The sequence below is a fragment of the Podarcis muralis genome, chromosome 1 (assembly GCF_964188315.1).
Source record: "Podarcis muralis chromosome 1, rPodMur119.hap1.1, whole genome shotgun sequence".
In the NCBI taxonomy this organism is placed as follows: Eukaryota; Metazoa; Chordata; class Lepidosauria; order Squamata; family Lacertidae; genus Podarcis; species Podarcis muralis.
The window spans coordinates 23,389,185-23,407,483 of NC_135655.1; the positions used below are offsets into that span (position 1 = coordinate 23,389,185).

The window sequence follows — 18,299 nt, forward strand, 5'->3', positions numbered from 1 at the left end:
GCTAAAGTGGTGCTTCAGGTTAAGAACAGTTTCAGGTTAAGTACGGACCTCCGGAATGAATTAAGTACTTAACCCGAGGTACCACTGTATTAGTGGGGCAGGCAGGGGAAACATGGCTTTGTTTTTTGCAGTCTTCCAATGAGGACTAGACCATGTGAAAAATGAACGTAAGATTTTAGCTGCAGTTCATTCATTTTCAGCTTTGTATTCTTGTTGTAAAAAAAGCGCGCCTAGACATTCTGTTGTCGTGCCCATACCCTAGGTTTAAGGTGCCATTTAGCTCCTAGCTTTCATATCTCAGTTTCTAACTCTGGGTGGGGCAAATGGTGATGTGGTCCTCAAGACCCACAAAAACATGGAGCCAGTTTTTGCGCTCTGTACGCATGCAAGGATACTGAGCATGATTGGTTAATTGAAGGCTGCAATTCCATGCACATTTATTTGGAAGCAAGTTGTATGGAACAAAGTAGGGTCTAACTTCCAAGTAAATGAATATGAACATGGTTGCAAGTATTAAGAACTTTCCATAAGCAGGGAAAGGCAACTATTAGTATTTTCCTAATATGGGAATATTGTAGAAATCAGTCAGCTGGAGGGCATAAAATAGGCATAAAACAATCATCCATACGAACTTCATGGATAATTTTGGTGATATATGATGACATCTTCTGGATTCAAGTGCTGGTGATAAGTTGAGTCTGCTACGAAGCCCATAATAATGAATATATAATATTTAGGATGATGATTCATTGCAATAAAGGAGGAACTAAACTTCCTTTTTAAAACTGATATGGGATTGTGTGTGTTAGAAGAGGGAAATGCTTTGTTTGAAAGGGGAAACGGTTTGTAAATTAGCAGGGGTGGGTACAGGATATTCTGTCATATACAGCTTCCATTTATGGATTGTTGTGAATCGTTCGGAGCACTGCAGAAGTCTTCACATTCTGACAAGCCGAACTTGAAGTTGTGTACTGCAGCTTTACTGCAAAGTCCAGTGTCCAAGTCTGCTGTCAATCCTGCTGTTTAATTTCATGTTACTGTTGCTCAGGTTTATTTGACCTTGGAGAAAAGGCTATTTTTATATGGTTGAGACATGCACTTCTTGCGCTCATTCTGTCCCTCATTTATTTCCGTTTATTTAGCAGTAATGGGAATGCATTTTTTATGAGAGAAAAAATGACGAGAGGTTCATTCTCATTTTAAGAAAGAATAGTGAATTAAATGTTGTGGTACCCTTCTGCTCAACTTGCTACCTCTCCTGTAAACCCTGTACTGTTGAAAATTAAAGTTGGTTGTAAAGTTGTTTTCAGAACAAGTGTATATTAAAGATATGCCATCCAGTTCTTTACTTTTCCGTCTCAGCATTATGGTTCCTTTACATTTCTGAGGGATGGGAGGGATTTTTGTTCAGCCCAGATTTATATTCTGGATTACTCTAGAAGAATAGCTGCAACAGGAGGAAGATAACAAACATTGCTTTGCTGTCCAGTGACAAATTAATTGCAATCTGGGCATATCTGGGATGCAGACTGTCAAAGCTGAAATGTCAACAAACCATTTGGCCTTTCTTGTGTTAGTGTTTTTTGCCTTCTCTGAAACATACATGTTATGTTTTGGATTTGAGGAAATAGTATTTTTTGTGATCCAGAGTAAAAAGTTACTTGATCTTTACAAAAGTGGATAAATTAACTTTAGTAACTGGGCTGGCATTGGAGGGGGGGCGGGATGGGACTGATGCATCCTTATAAAGTATTAAATGTTAACATATTAGCTGGAAATACTATTTCTGTGGAATTCTGTGTATACATACAGGAATTTGACAAGAGGAGTCGGTAGATTTAGAGAGATCCTACGAGCTGTTGAAACAAGAACTACACAAAATTTACGCATGGTAAGTTTTCATAACTACAATTAACTACAGATTGTTAAAAATTGATAATTAGTGATTATTATTATTTTTTAAATAATTTTTATTAATTTTCCAAGCATATAATAAAAACAGACAATCAATCAAAACAAACAAAACATACAAACATATAAACATGTATACCTTCGTAATCTTATCTTCCTACACCTTGCTTCCCGGACTTCCCCATACCTCCCCTTTTCTGCATCCTTGTTTTTGCCTTTCTTCAGCAACCCTCCAACTGATTAATTAATTCACTTTCATTCTAATTTCCTTAACTTATTGTTTACAGCTGCAATTCTCTATTTCTTAACACCTTAACATCTCATTACACTTCAATTTTACAACAATTTTTAAGGTAAATTTTAAATTTCTTCCAGTCTTCTTCCACTGTCTCTTTCCCCTGGTCACGGATTCTGCCGGTCATCTCTGCCAGTCCCATGTAGTCGATCACCTTCGCTTGCCATTCTTCCAGAGTGGGTAGCTCTTGTGTCTTCCAATACTTTGCCAGAAGAATTCTTGCTGCTGTAGTAGCATACATAAAAAACGTCCTATCCTTCTTTGTCACCAATTGGCCAACCATGCCCAGGAGAAAAGCCTCAGGTTTTTTAGGGAAGGTCCATTTAAGAACCTTCTTAATTTCATTATAGATCATTTCCCAAAAGGCTTTAATCTTCGGGCAGGTCCACCAAAGGTGGTAAAAGGTACCTTCAGTCTCATTACATTTCCAGCATTTGTTATTGGGCAAATGGTAAATTTTTGCAAGCTTGACTGGGGTCATATACCACCTGTAAATCATTTTCATAATGTTTTCTCTTAAAGCATTGCATGCCGTAAACTTAAGACCAGTATTCCATAACTGTTCCCAGTCAGCAAACATAATGTTATGACCAATGTCTTGTGCCCATTTAATCATAGCTGATTTCACCGTTTCATCCTGTGTATTCCATTTCAACAGCAAATTATACATTCTTGACAAGTTCTTAGTATTGGATTCTAACAGTTCTGTTTCTAATTTTGACCTCTCCATCTGGAAACCTATTTTCCTGTCCTGATAATTAGTGATTATTATAGTCTGCAGTTTTATACATTCCTGCTTGGGAGTAAGCCCCTATTGAACACATTGAAAAGTGGGGCATTTTCTGAAAAGTGGGACTTTTCATAAGAATGCACTGTAGTAATATTTGATGTATTGCAGTGCAATGACCCTTGCTGTAACCAGCAGATAAAAATATTATTATGTTACAATTGGTGGTTAACATGCTTGCCTATGCAAGCTTATAATAAAAGTTAACAATTCAGAGAAGAACCTTGACCAGCATTTACTATTTATTAGAATTTTGACAAGTGGGACCTGCATTTATAAACTGTTAAGAGGCTCCATTTACAATCAGGCGGTACATAAATTTTGTTAAATTAAATAACCATACAGTGTGAAGTGCTTCTGTTCATGTTTCTAGCCACGCCGTTCCTTCACTCTCATCCCCTGACTTTCTGGGCTGTTTCTCCCAACAGCCACCCTTTCATGCGCATTGAACGTTACATAAAAACATGAAAAACCCTTCTAGGTTAGGCCAACGACCCATGTAGTTCAGCATCCTGTTCTTACATTGGCCAACCACCTATGGGAGGTACACAACTGGACCTGGATGCAGTAACACTCCCCCCCCCCTCACCTGCAATTCCCATTCTGGGTGGAATTCTTCATAGCACCAAGGACAGGGGTCAGCAAACTTTTTTTGGGAGGGGGCTGGTTCACCGTCCCCCAGACCTAGTGATGGGGCCGGACTGTGCGCGCGGGAGCACACACACGGCGGAGGGGGCTTCTCTCTCTCCCCTTCTCTCCTCCGGCCTACCTCCTCTGCCACTCTGCCTGTGGTTGGGAGCCAGCGGTGGCGGCGGCGCCTCTCCTTTTCGGGCCAGCTTTCCCAGGCGCCAGGCGTGGTGCTAGCAGGCGCGCCAAGCTCCAGCCCACAACGCAGCCATGGGGAGAGGCCGGCAGGCGGGCGGCGAGGCTTCCTATCAAAGCCCAGCCCCCTTCCTCCGCAGGGCAGGGAGAAGCCAGGAAGAGGAAGGGAGGAGGGAGGAGATGCCACTGCAGGGAGGGAGGGGGGAAACTGCAAAAAATGGTGCCCCCCAAAAGAGGGGGGAAATGGCGATCGCGCCAATCCAAGCGGCGATTGCAGAACCGTTCGTGGGCCGGATCCAGAGGGCAATTGGGCCAGTTCTGGCCCACAGACCTTAGTTTGCCAACCCCTGACTAAGGAGATCGTTCCATCAGTGCAAGCATTTCTACTTGCCTGACGGAACAATCTCCCCTCTCCTCCTTCTGTGTGTGCCGTTCTGGGGGATCTCTTGATCCTCCAAAGAGGATTTGGGGGGAGGTGCGGAGGAAGAAAGCCCTGTTGTGTTGGTGGAAGTCCTTGCAGTGGCTTCCACTATCGGAACAGGGTAGCTGAATCCAGCCAACTGCCTCCAAAACTAGAAGTGGAGCATAACCATTCATAGCCTCTGTGAATTCTCAGTGGCCTGCTTTTTGCTGGGAGGGGAGTGTTCCTGCTAAGTTTTTTGTTTTTGTTTGTATTTCTTGTAATCTTGAGGTTGTCCTACGTCTGTTGATAGTGGGACTACTATGGATGGACTTCTGGGCACAACTCTGGGGCCCCACACACCCCAGGAGCTCCTGAACAGCCCTGGACATGCCCCAGAGGTGCTAGATATTTCCCATTTTGATGTTTAAAATTTATGAGCCCATGACAGGAGTGGTGTGAGCTCAGCCAATGAGATTCCACCTTTGGGGTTGTGAGGCAAATGAGAGCAGGAAGTGGGTGGGATGATGAGGCTTGGCCTGTCCCCTTGCTACTCAGATGGCCTCGGGAGCCCCACAACTCCAAAGCTGACATCTCATTGGCTGAACTTGCTGCCACTCTCCCCCTGTGGGAGTTAGGAAATGCATGGATCCTCGAGGATCTGGTCAGCACAGCGCTTCACAATGTGCCATCCATCAGTCTTGCTTCACTTGCGAGCTTTGCTCACCCAGCTAGCTAGCCAGGCACAGAGGGAGATGTTCTGGGCCACCACTACTGACTCAAACGCGGGAAAGTTTAAAAAGGTAAGGTGGGAAAAGGATGGAGTGGCCAGAGGATGGAATGCACTGTCTTTGGGGCCTTCCTCAAACCTGGCACCATCTCTACCCACATGTAGAGTGACCTCTTAGCTGTGTAAGGATCCACACTCAGAGAATGAGCTACCTTTCACCAGCTGCTCTTTTAAATCTCAGTTGATTCTGTTGGGAACTTTGTTTTTGTTAGCCAGTTTCATTCTAATATGTATTACAGTGATATCTTACGTTAATCGCTTTGAGTACTATTGTAAGAAGGTATAGAACACGTTGAACAAAATGCAATATGTTGATGGCACATTCCGTTGTGGTATCGAAGTTGCGTGTTGCAATTGCTTGTTTTGCTTCATGCTCGTAAGCATAATTTTACACAGTTTTACTTACGTCGCTACTGCTGCAGTCTGTTTTTTTGTACACCCTTTTTTTGTACACCCTTAACTTCCGGGAAAATACTTTTCTTTGTTGACAGACAATAGCAAGGCAGCTAGCCGAAATCTTGCTACGAGGCATGTGTGAACAAAGTTATTGGAATCCACTGGACGATCCTCCTCACGAGTCACCCCTGAATGATCCCCTATGGAAAGGAGCAAATACTAAGAGTTATGCGCTTAGCAGAAGACCACGGGTGTACTCTGGAGAAAAGTAAGCTTTTTGTTTATGATAATGATTATCTTTTAATCCGTTACTGTGAATTGCAACAGTATATAAATTGGGCTGATAAAATGTAGGAACGCAACTCTTAAACTGTGCCAGTGTGCATAGGAGTGAAAGAATGGCGGAGAACAAAATTCATACTTTCTGGTTTGTGTTAAAGCTATTTGGATGTTATGCCTGTTTTGTTGAGAGATGCTTTAAGTGGGCTGCAGTGTATTAGCTTAAAAAGTTGGAGTCCTCCAGCCAGTGGCATGGTCTTGGCTGCTCTTTCTCTCTCTTTAAAATTGCCAAAAGGTGGTAGCTTGAATCTCTCCTGCCTCCCAGTCACCTGCTTGTCAAGTTAGAATAGCACGAACATCTTCAGAAGTGTTTTCTTGGCAGGTCCCACCATTTTTTGGAACATCATGCAGAAGTTTTTCCTACCTTAGAACTATTTTTGGAGCTTCAGAATTTTTACCTGCCTTTGTTCCATGAAGTAATGAAACAATCCAATATTTAAATTTCTCATTGTTATTGCTGTAGTGCAATGTTGTTGATAATTTTCATGTGCTGTGACCTGCTCCAGTAACATGTAGGAGGCTTTCTAAAATGATAAAGCATTTAAGTTCCCAGGGTGGGATTCACCTAACTAGCCCCATCAGAGGAAGCCTTGTGCAAGGACTTCCACTTGTGCAATGGGACTGCCCCATCTCTCCTCCCACCCCCGCCCATCTCCCAGATTGGCTCTGGTAGGTTGGGAGAAGGAGAAGAAAAGAGTTTGGATTTGATATCCCGCTTTATCACTACCCAAAGGAGTCTCAAAGCTGCTAACATTCTCCTTTCCCTTGCTTCCCCACCACAAACACTCTCTGAGGTGAATGGGGCTGAGAGACTTCAGAGAAGTGTGACTGGCCCAAGGTCACCCAGCAGCTGCATGTGGAGGAGCGGGGGCGCGAACCCGGTTCACCAGATTACAAGTCTACTGCTCTTAACCACTACACCACACTGGCTCCCCAGAACCACAGAACAACATACAGCAGGAAGGAGAGGGGGGTTGTTCTGTCTGGCAAGCTGAAAGGCTTTTGCAGAGTGAACGACTGGAAGAACACAGTGTTGAGTTACACCCAAAGTGCTTACGAAAAGGTGTCCAAGTTCAAAAAAGAAAAGAAAAGCCGATGTGTAGCTGTATTTTTCTAGGCGTTGTTTCAGAACAGCGGGAGAGCAATTAAAATGACAATGCTTCCAGTCTCTTATTAGCGATAATGAAAACATCGAAATGTGTGTTTTAAAATATTTCACAGGAATAATTAGCAAAGCCATTCCAGAAACGATTCTTACAGTACAGAGACTGGACCTGTATTTATGTTGTTTTGAGCTGGGTAGAGATTTTTCAAATGCAGAAAATTGCAGGGGAAAATTGGTTCTAAGCATTTCCCTTAGCTTTGGTCTGAACGATTTCCCCGAGCATGTTTAAATGCACTCACTTGCATTTGCTATCATTTGGCACTTTGGACCTGGTAAGTGGAGTGAAATTTGTTTTATCCGACTTTTTTGATATACTGAATTATGCATAGAGCAGAATATTAGTGAAGCATTTCCTTAAAGGCGTAACAAAAGTAAATTCCCAGAAGAAGAAGAAATGTTCTTCTGGTCTTCCTTTCCTTATTACATAAAGAAGTTTGTTTTCTATATTTAATACCTCTGAGGATTCCTAAATAGCTGCATCCCTTGATCTTTGCTAATATTATGGGAAGAAAAAGCAAGAAGAACAGAAGTACAGAAAGTAGGTCTTACACTGGATAGGACTATTTGTCATTGAAGCCTTATACTGCCTACTCTGGCAGGTAGCATCTCTCCAAGATCTTGGGCAGAAGTAGGAATGGTGGAAAACCATTTTGGGCTGCACTTTCAAGTGAATTGATCTAAATATTATTATTATTATTATTATATTACCCCACCCTTCTGGCTGGGTTTCCCCAGCCACTCTGGGCGACTCCCAACAGAATATTAAAAACACGATAAAACATCAAACATTAAAAAAAACTTCCCTAAACAGGCCTACCTTCAGATGTCTTCTAAAAGTCAGATAGTTGTTTATTTCCTTGACATCTGATGGGAAGGCATTCCACAGGGCAGGAGCCACTACCGAGAAGGCACTCTGCCTGGTTCCCTGTAACCTTGCAGTGGGGGAACCGCCAGAAGATCATCAGAGCTGGACCTCAGTGTCGGGGCTGAATGACGGGGGTGGAGATGCTCCTTCAGGTATACTGGGGCTGAGGCCGTTTAGGGCTTTAAAGGTCAGCAACAACACTTTGAATTGTTTGTACCTCCTGCACTGATACGCAGGTGGGATACAATTACCTTTCCGGTTTTGCACTTCTCTAAATCTTGTGATATACCGTATTTTTCGCCCTATAGGGCGCACCGGCCCATAGGGCGCACCTAGTTTCCCCCGCAGGTGTGGGGCTGGGCGGGGGAAGCCTGAGCTTCCCCCGACCCCAGCCCCCAGAACAGGCTGCTATCTGCAAGCCTAGGGAGCCCGGCAGGAAGTCGCGCCAGGCTCCCAAGGCTTGCGGATATCTGCCCGAAGCCCGGGGCGCGCCCTGCTGTGCTCCCCGGGTTTTGGGCTGCAGGCTGCTGTCCGCAAGCCTTGGGAGCCCGGCGGGAAGTCGCGCCAGGCTCCCAAGGCTTGCGGATATCTGCCCAAAGCCCGGGGCGCGCTCCGCTGCGCTCCCTGGGTTTTGGGCTGCAGGCTGCTGTCCGCAAGCCATGGGAGCCTGGAGGGAACTCCCGCAGGCTCCCAAGGCTTGCGGATAGCTTCCTGAAGCCTGGAGAGCGAGAGGGGTAGGTGTGCACCGACCCCTCTCGCTCTCCAGGCTTCAGCAAAAGCCTGCATTCGCCCCATAGGACGCACACACATTTCCCCTTCATTTTTGGAGGGGAAAAAGTGTGCCCTATAGGGCGAAAAATATGGTACTTATCACTTCATAGGCTTACAAAAATGAGTTAAAAGCTATGAACTTTAGGATAAATCGTCTGCAGCAGCCTCATTGGTCACTTGATAATACCAGGAAATAGAGCCTTTAGTGTCATCGTCCCAGGACTGCAGCATACTCAGCTAATAGAGATTCAGCAGCTGCCTTCTGTTTTAACTTCTAAACTCCTGTTGAAAACTTCTATTCTACCAGGCCTATGCAAGCAAATAAGAATACAATAGTTAATTGATGTCTGCTTTTAACTTTTCAAAATTAAGAGCTGGGGGCACTGTTATATGGTGGTTCCGCTCCTTTCTCCTGGGCCGTGTCCAGAAAGTGGTGGTGGGGGATGAGTGTTCAGACCCCTGGGCTCTCACTTGTGGGGTGCCTCAGGGTTCTGTCCTCTCCCCCATGCTTTTTAATATCTATATGAAGCCGCTGGGAGAGATCATCAGGGGGTTTGGGCTGGGTGTTCATCAGTATGCAGATGATACCCAGCTCTACCTCTCCTTTAAATCAGAACCAGTGAAGGCGGTGAAGGTCCTGTGTGAGTGCCTGGAGGCTGTTGGAGGATGGATGGCGGCTAACAGATTGAGGTTGAATCCTGACAAGACAGAAGTACTGTTTTTGGGGGACAGGGGGCGGGCGGGTGTGGGGGATTCCCTGTTCCTGAATGGGGTAACTGTGCCCCTGAAGGACCAGGTGCGCAGCCTGGGAGTCATTTTGGACTCACAGCTGTCCATGGAGGCACAGGTTAATTCTGTGTCCAGGGCAGCTGTCTACCAGCTCCACCTGGTACGCAGGCTAAGACCCTACCTGCCCGTGGACTGTCTTGCCAGAGTGGTGCATGCTCTAGTTATCTCCCGCTTGGACTACTGCAACGTGCTCTACATGGGGCTACCTTTGAAGGTGACCCGGAAACTGCAATTAATCCAGAATGCGGCAGCTAGACTGGTGACTGGGAGTGGCCGCCGGGACCACATAACACCGGTTCTGAGAGATCTGCAGTGGCTCCCAGTACGTTTCCTAGCACAATTCAAAGTGTTGGTGCTGACCTTTAAAGCCCTAAACGGCCTCGGTCCAGTATACCTGAAGGAGCGTCTCCACCCCCATCGTTCAGCCCGGACACTGAGATCCAGCGCCAAGGGCCTTCTGGCGGTTCCCTCATTGCGAGAAGTAAGATTACAGGGAACCAGGCAGAGGGCCTTCTCGGTAGTGGCGCCTGCCCTGTGGAACGCCCTCCCAGCAGATGTCAAAGCAATAAACAACTATTTTACTTTTAAAAGTCATCTGAAGGCAGCCCTCTTTAGGGAAGTTTTTAATGTTTGATGCTGTACTGTTTTTAATATTCAGTTGGAAGCCGCCCAGAGTGGCTGGGGAAACCCAGCCAGATGGGCGGGGTATAAATGATAAATTATTATTATTATAAAATATAGTTTTGCGTCTTTTTGTTGTAAACCGCTTTGATGTTTTTAATGAAATAGTGGTCTATACATATTTTATAAATAAATAAAAATACATTTAGAAATGTGCACATTGAGATAAGATGTATATATAAATATTATGTTGTGCTAAAAGATGTATAAAGATAAAAATAGATACAGTCGTACCTTGGTTTTCAAACAGCTTAGTTCTCTTTTTTTAAAAAAAATATATTTTATTAATTTTCCATACATTCAATCCACATTACAATTTCTCTTAAATTTTCCATTTTTGACTTCCTTCGGCTTCTCTGCCAATCATCCAAATTCAAACTTCTTTAATTACACATTTCCATCAAACAGCTTAGTTCTCGAATGTTTTGGCTCCCGAATGCCGCAAATCCGGAAGCGACTGTTCCGGTTTACGAACTATTTTTGGAAACCTAATGTCCAATGGGACTTCTGCAGCGCCTGATTGGCTGCAGGAGCTTCATGCAGCCAATCAGAAGCCGCACTTTGGTTTTTGAACATTTTGGAAGTCGAATGGACTTCCGGAATGGATTCCATTAGACTTCCAAGGTATGACTGTAGTTCAATACCAATTTTCATACAGCTTTTTTTTTTAAATGTTCAGGGTAATGCAGAAATGAGGTAGAATGGACAGGAATAAACACATGTAAAATTGACGTGGACCAGAAATATAGTGGTCCTCAGACAGAGGTCTTTCCCATCACCTGTTTCTTGATCTTTTTAAACTAGAGATATCAGTGACTGACAAGTGCCTAGGACCAGTGATGCAAAGCACTGAGTTATGGACCTTCCCCATATTGCTTAGTCACCCAATAAAAGGAATTGGCTTTGTTCCTCTAAAAACTCAGTAGTGTGGGGCAGAGGAGAAACATCATCACGTAATTTAATCTGAGTTTATTGTTTCTTCAGTGGGCATTCCACAAAGTTCTGTCTATCTCAGGAGCATTCCCCTTGCTCCTGCCAACCTTTCATATTCCCAATTAAGCAGAAGAATGACTTGAATTGTAGATCTTCTAAGAAAGAATATAATAATGCAAAAGTGGTTTAAGCAAATGAACGCTATTAAGGGTTTGGAGAGCAGCTAAAAATGTAAGGTATTGTGATCGAAACATAAGAAGCCTAGAGAGAAAATTTAGTGTTGGCTATTGAGTGTGTATTGCTATAAATCCAGAAATAGGAAGATAGTGCCTTTGAGCACAAATGCAATGTGACAATTTATAGTTGTCAAAAATAGCAAATTGGGTTGAGCTGTTAGTTGCTGATCCTAATTACTGCAGATTTGTTAAATTTCAAAACATCTTTTAAAAATAGCTGTATTTTCATTATTTGATTTGCTGATGATATGAGACCCAAAATAAGTTTTCATAAACAATGTTTTGGTAAATCATTAATAGCACAAAATGTGACACAGTAGTTAATTATTGTATGTAAATGAATCTCGAATAACTTGATTTTTACGGTAATGAATACTCAATTTTTAACAGCATTTTCTGTCCTCAAGAGAACACTGAAGAAGCGCTCTTGCTGCTGCTGATTAGTGAATCTATGGTAAGTGAGCCATTTTTCTTTATGAAGGAACCCTCATTTACATTCCTCCTGTTGCATTATTAACCTTAGTCAACCTTTTCACACCATGATTTACTCCATTTTGAAGATGAGCATATGGTGTACCATACTTCAGGCACTCTGTAGGATCTGTACTGCTGCTGGCATTGCCATCGTGGGTGTCTGCAACTGTGTATGTTTTTGAGCTGCCAGAAGATCCAGGGCTGAAAGGAAATGTCAGTTTTGTTCAAGGGGAATTATACCCTTGATCTATGAAGATGTGTTTTCAAGGCAATATATGAGTAGTTAAGCTTCTAAAAGCAGAGTGCTCCTTATCAGCCACTTTGAAAACCTACCCTGGTGACTGATTACCTTGATTCACTTATTTTTATTGACTCGAACCATTGGCCATCATCAGCGTCTTTAAAAAAAGCCAGACAACTATGAGTGTGAAGTCTTGTTGAAAAGTAAAGGATGTGGTGATTTTCTCCCCTAGTCGGATATAAAAGTAAATTATCTACTAATTTGTATCTAAAACCCTACAGAGGAATACATTTAGAGCAATTCATCTTTATTGTTTAATGCATCCACCAGGTGAATAAACAAATGCCATATGCACTGTTCTTCTTGTGGAGAGAGGTTGTTCAGCGTCTTTTCATGTTTTTAAACATCTCAGGTATTTTGCATCTCAGGTATTTATGGTAGTTGTGATGCAGCATCCCTTGAGAAATGCAGTTCCTTCATCCACAGCAACGAAAGTTTGAATTTGCTATTCCATTTTGGAGAACCCCAAGCATGGGACTTGGGTTTTATGTTTTTGCTTCACTGATCCTCTCTTCTCGTTTTTGGTCTTGCTATCCAGGCTAATCGCGATGCTGTGCTGAGCAGAATACCAGAACATAAAAATGATCGCATCATCAGTTTGCAAAGTGCGTCTGTAGTCTATGACTTGCTTACCATTGCCTTGGGAAGAAGAGGTCAATATGAAATGTTATCAGAGGTAAGCTGTGACAGCTGACCAATGAATCCAAGGCCCAGAGGTTCACCTAGGCGACATTCTGGGTTGAGAGCATATGGAAAGTTAACTCGCCAATTCAGCATAGCATGGCACAATCTGTGTATCATTCAGCTGAATGTTGACTTTGGTGGATATAATACAAGTACGATCTTAGAGATAACAGTCATTGTGTAGTGTGGACACAAATAATGGAATGTAATTCATAATCAGTGCAGCTAAACATTTCTTCAACTAGATGATTGTAGTGTTTTTGTTCAGCACGTTTTGTCCCAAATTAAACAGTTTGATTCAGGTTCACACTGCTCTATAGTTAGGAGACTTTATTACTTGTTCAGTACCAGTTTGCTTAGCTGTGTATTTGAGTGATCCCACCTCGTGACTGTCTTTAAGATGTTATAGAAAATAAGGTGAGAGAGCTGACAGATAAGTTTTTTTTTTTTTTTTTGGGTATGTAACAGGAATGCTTTTGTCTAGCTTGCTGATGCAAAATTTAGCAGCTACAGCTTAACGGAAGCCAATTTTTAAAGACCCTTTACTACTAATATTGAGCCAACTCCAATGGCTTTTGAGTTGTTTCCAGGCCCAATTCAAACTGCTGAATTTTATCTTTAAAGGCTTAAATGGTTTTGAACCTAGGTATCTTACATTCTGGCTTTCCCCATAGATTGTTAGTTGAATTCTCTTTCTGGCTAGTGTCAACATGTATACCTCAATGCAGTTTCTGCACATTTTAAAAGTAATGTGAGTTGAAAGTTGAGATTTTGAAACCGTGTTACCTTGATAGGCTTTTCTGATTCCTTGCTGCCAAAATGAGTCATTGTATGTCCAACCTTTATTTTATGAGAATCACCATAGTGATTCAAAGCCTGGTTGAAGAAAAAGTTGCCATCACATTAGGCAAAACCAACTTGAATGCTTTCATTGTCTTCTTATAACTAGATTCTGTGATAAAAACAATATTGCGAATGAATTCTTAGGGTGTTTTTGTTTTGTTTTGTTTTGTTTTGTTTTAAGAAAAAAATCATACACATGCAGAGTCCTGTTATTTTCTAAAGTTACAATGCTACACAAGCTTACCTGAGAGTTGCCTCAGAATAGACATGTATAGCATTGTTTTGGGGTATTTGAAGTAACTTTTAAGTTAGCATTTGTTAAAAATAAATTAAAATTTATCAACTTTTATTTAAAAAGCCAAGTTAAGTGTGTGTGTGTGAATAGATATTCCAAAATATATATAGACCAATTGAAAATGATTTAACTCCCCTGAATTCTCAAAGCAAGGGAGGAAAATGGTATGCTATACACACATCAGGGATGCTATTACTAACAACTGTGTAAAAACATAGTACTGTTACTAATGCTAGAACTTCTCTCTGTGACTACATAATAAATGGCCTACCTAGAAGATGAAGATGTGGGGAAATGACTGTATCAGGTCAGAAAGTTTGAATGGTCCCAGTTCACTACTTTAGCTTGGCTTTTGTTGTTGTTGTTGTTTTGTTATTATGGCTGAGTGTTGGTGAATCAAATATTTTAACTTTAAGTTCTATACAGTGGTACCTCGGGTTAAGTACTTAATTCGTTCCAGAGTTCCGTTCTTAACCTGAAACTGTTCTTAACCTGAAGCACCACTTTAGCTAATGGGGCCTCCTGCTGCTGCCATGCCGCCGGAGCACGATTTCTGTTCTTATCCTGAAGCAAAGTGCTTAACCCGAAGCACTATTTCTGGGTTAGCAGAGTCTGTAACCTGAAGCGTATGTAACCCGAGGTACCACTGTATTGTGAAAAACAATATAGGGAAAATACTTGCGAGGGGGAAATACTTTAATCTTGCCATTTAAAAACAAATCAATGGTTCACAGCAAGTAGATGCAGAACTTGGACTGATGCGTGCAGCTGTGAGGAACTGAGCAACTCAAGCAAAACTTTGCATGAAAATATTCAGAGTATACTTGCCAGGAGATCACCATGGTGGTTACAGTAGCTGGTTTCCTTATTGCAAAGAGATGACCTACATTTCTCACTTTCCCCATTTGGATCATGCACTGTTGCTTTGAAAGGTCGTATCTGTAACCTTGAACCTACTTTGGAACTTTCTTGTTACACTTCCCTTGACTTTTTCCTTTTACCTTACTCTTTTTACAGACACAGATAAAGCCAGCTTGTGCTTTGTCCTCCTGATCTGTGGTCTATTGATTCCGTTGTCTTGATCAGTAGAGCTTTTGAACTGGAATAAATCAGAGATTTCAGAAGCTGTGCACTTTGTGACCTAAAGTGTTTGAGAGAGGCTCCTCCCGCCCCCTGGCTGCATCAATCTCAGCATGAAGAGTTTTTATGAAGTGGCTTAAGGAATATGCTAGGAGTTAAAGGGGAAAGAGAGGGAGGGAAGAAGAGACACGAGAGAGGATCCCCCCAATGCTATGAACAATATGTTCCACTTGGGAAAATTAAGTTTGGGTTTACAGTGGTACCTCTAGTTACGAAGTTAATTCATTCTGGAGGTCCGTTCTTAACCTGAAACTGTTCTAGAGGCGTGCTTTCACTAATGGGGCCTCTTGCTGCCGCTGCGCTGCTGGCGCACAATTTCCGTTCTCATCCCCGGGCAAAGTTCTCAACTTGTGGTAACTCTTCCAGGTTAGCAGAGTTTGTAACCTGAAGCGTTTGTAACCTGAGGCGTTTGTAACTGAAGGTACTACTGTACTTTAAATGTGAAATTTTCAAAAGAAGGGAGGATTTGCATTCTTTGATAAAGAGAAGCTAAGTTGCACATACAGTGGTACCTCAGGTTACAGACGCTTCAGGTTACTGACTCCACTAACCCAGAAATAATACCTCAGATTAAGAACTTCGCTTCAGGATGAGAATATAAATCGTGCGGCGGCAGCGGGAGGCCCCATTAGCTAAGCTGGTACCTCAGGTTAAGAACAGTTTCAGGTTAAGAACGGACCTCCAGAACAAATTAAGTTCTTAACCCGAGGTACCACTGTAATTTTACAGAATCACCCCCCAAAAAGAGGGAAGAGGAAGGAGAGGCATGAGTAGTATATTGTTTAAAGCCTTCAAACCAGTCTACCTCCTTCCCCACAGATCCTCTTGAGAGTTAAGAGCAGCTGAAGGGGTGCTCTTGGTTGTTGTTCTACTCTCAGAAGCTTGGGGTGGGGAGTGTGGCAGTCTGGAAGAAGACATTTTCTGTGACATCTTCTGTTGTGGAATTCCCTCCCCACAGAGATGTGTATTTTACTTTCCCTATACAGTGGTACCTCGGGTTACATACGCTTCAGGTTACATACGCTTCAGGTTACACACTCCGCTAACCCAGAAATAGTGCTTCAGGTTAAGAAATTTGCTTCAGGATAAGAACAGAAATCGGGCTCCAGCGGTGCGGCGGCAGCAGGAGGCCCCATTAGCTAAAGTGGTACTTCAGGTTAAGTACAGTTTCAGGCTTAAGAACGGACCTCCGGAACGAATTAAGTACTTAACCCGAGGTACCACTGTACAGCTTTTGGGGAGTGCAGAAGACTCATTGCCTCTGACACCTGATACATGTGCATTCAGGACCTGCCTTATTCCTAGGGCTGCAATTTGTGTTTACTGTTTTAAATGGTTGTAGCCCCTCCTGGGAGCTGCTGGGGAAGGGTGGATAGTAATAAGTGTAATAGTAATAATAAAAATAAAAATAAAAGTAATAACAGCAGAAAGCAGGTTTCACTCCATATTTTGTGGGCCCCAGGCAAGAGATCTGCAGTATGCCCAACCCATCCATTTTCTATCTCCAATGCTAGGGCCAAATACCCTTGGAAGAAACTGCTTAGGGGCCACATGTCCAGAGTAGGTGGGGGCACAAGAAACACGCACCCCATTCTTGCACACATTGCATTCTCACGCATCACATTCTCTCTCTTGTACATTGACTTATATCTTTCTTCTTTGGCAATCACTCGTAGCCGAGTAAGATTGTCTTCCATAAACACGGTTTTAACAATGGGTCCATAAGTGACTGTGGAGGCCAATTCTGGATCCACACATCCTTCCACAGTGGGGTCATTGGTTTCTGGGCGGGGGTTGATCAGTGTGTGGATTTGCCAAGCATGCCTTCCTCCTAGCATGTTTCTCCCTTGCGTCCTGAGTTCAAGTGTCTTCAAAGCCTTTGGTAAAGGCTGTTCTCGAACTGGAGCGCTCGCAGGCCAGTGTTTCCCAGTTGTCAGTGTTTATACTACATTTTTTTAAGATTTGCCTTAAGGCAGTCTTTAAACCTCTTTTGTTGACCACCAGCATTACGCTTTCCATTTTTAGCGATTGGCTAAGATTTCATCTCTGTGCACTGAGAAAGTAGAACCCACAGAAAGAAAAAGCAGTGATCTAGCCCAGTGTTTCCCAACCTTGGGCCTCCAGCTGTTTTTGAACTACAATTCCCATCATCCCTGACCACTGGTCTTGCTAGCTAGGGATGATGGGAGTTGTAGTCCAAAAACAGCTGGAGGCCCAAGGTTGGGAAACACTGATCTAGCCATGCACAAAACTTCCTTCATGGCTTATGTGCATCCACATGAAGACACCCTTCTGGTTTGTTCCTTCCAGCACACAAGTGGCTGAACCGTTACGTGCAACCCTAGAAACCTATGGTTTACAAACAAGCCAGAATATTAAGCCATGGCTTGAAGTTATTCAGTTATTTCTTTGGTATGTAAAGAAAGCCCAATACCTTGTGGAAGGAGACCTGAGAGATGGGTTCATATTGTGCTGTGGAGAAAAAAATAGGTTAGCAGAAAACGTGAAAAAAAGGAAATCCCAAATTACAATTGTAGTAAATTTGCCTTCTTTGGGTTAATGCAGCGATGTGCACTTCATGAGTCATAAAAATGTAAAAGTAGCCCTTAGTTTTTTGCATTCGGCAATATTACTTTTATTGCAATTTTATTTTATTGAGAGGTTTATTTAATTGTTGCTCATTTATATAGCACTTGCAAAAAGCCAAGTGCCTTATAACTTTTATTTATTTCCAGGCTACTGCTGGAAAGATGCACGCTATCACTTTAACTAAAAATGGGTGTTGTTTCTTCTTGTTTTAGTGCTTGGAAAGAGCAATGAAATTTGCATTTGAAGAATTCCATCTTTGGTATCAGTTTGCACTGTCCTTGATGGCAGCAGGAAAAGTAGGTCTCTTTGCAGATTTTGTTTTATTGAGGTCTGCTGCTTATAACGTGGGCTGCAATCCCGCACATGCTAAATCAGTGGTGTTTTAGGGGGTTGTACTTGGGTGCAGGATTGTAGCTTTAACTCCATTTAACACCAAAGAACTTTAAGTCACGTTTACTGTCTTTGCGCTAGACTGAATATAATTTCAGTATGGCAAACACTTTTATATGCTCACTGTTAAGCTTAGCATTCTGCTGAAAGAGGTTGAATTCAATTTTTTTTTTTTTATTTCAAGTGACTTGAAACTTTTTAGCAATAATCTGCTAAAATTAATCCCTGCAGGAGGTGTGTTTTCAGTCACTGTCTCTGTCCAATGTATTATTCAGAAATTCTGCCCTATTTTTTTTAATTGAGAAAAAAGGTTGATAACTAGATGGATAGAAATATGAAATGGCATTCGTTGGTTCCCTGGTTTTGAACTATTCCCTCCCCTCCATTCCCTTTTCTTTAGAGC

At 42.5% G+C, this 18,299-nt stretch overlaps 1 protein-coding gene across 4 annotated transcripts in view; it reads left to right on the top strand.

The window, feature by feature from the left end:
• Positions 1 to 18,299, top strand: part of TTC7B (tetratricopeptide repeat domain 7B) — a 104,249-nt gene that overhangs the window by 35,838 nt on the left and 50,112 nt on the right. For all 4 annotated transcript variants that reach the window (XM_077924798.1, XM_028717729.2, XM_077924803.1 and 1 more), the window contains exons 6-10: positions 1,813 to 1,891; positions 5,497 to 5,669; positions 11,571 to 11,634; positions 12,494 to 12,631; positions 17,719 to 17,802. In XM_077924798.1, the coding sequence (XP_077780924.1) occupies positions 1,813 to 1,891; positions 5,497 to 5,669; positions 11,571 to 11,634; positions 12,494 to 12,631; positions 17,719 to 17,802 (538 nt within the window). The remainder of the gene's footprint in view (positions 1 to 1,812; positions 1,892 to 5,496; positions 5,670 to 11,570; positions 11,635 to 12,493; positions 12,632 to 17,718; positions 17,803 to 18,299) is intronic.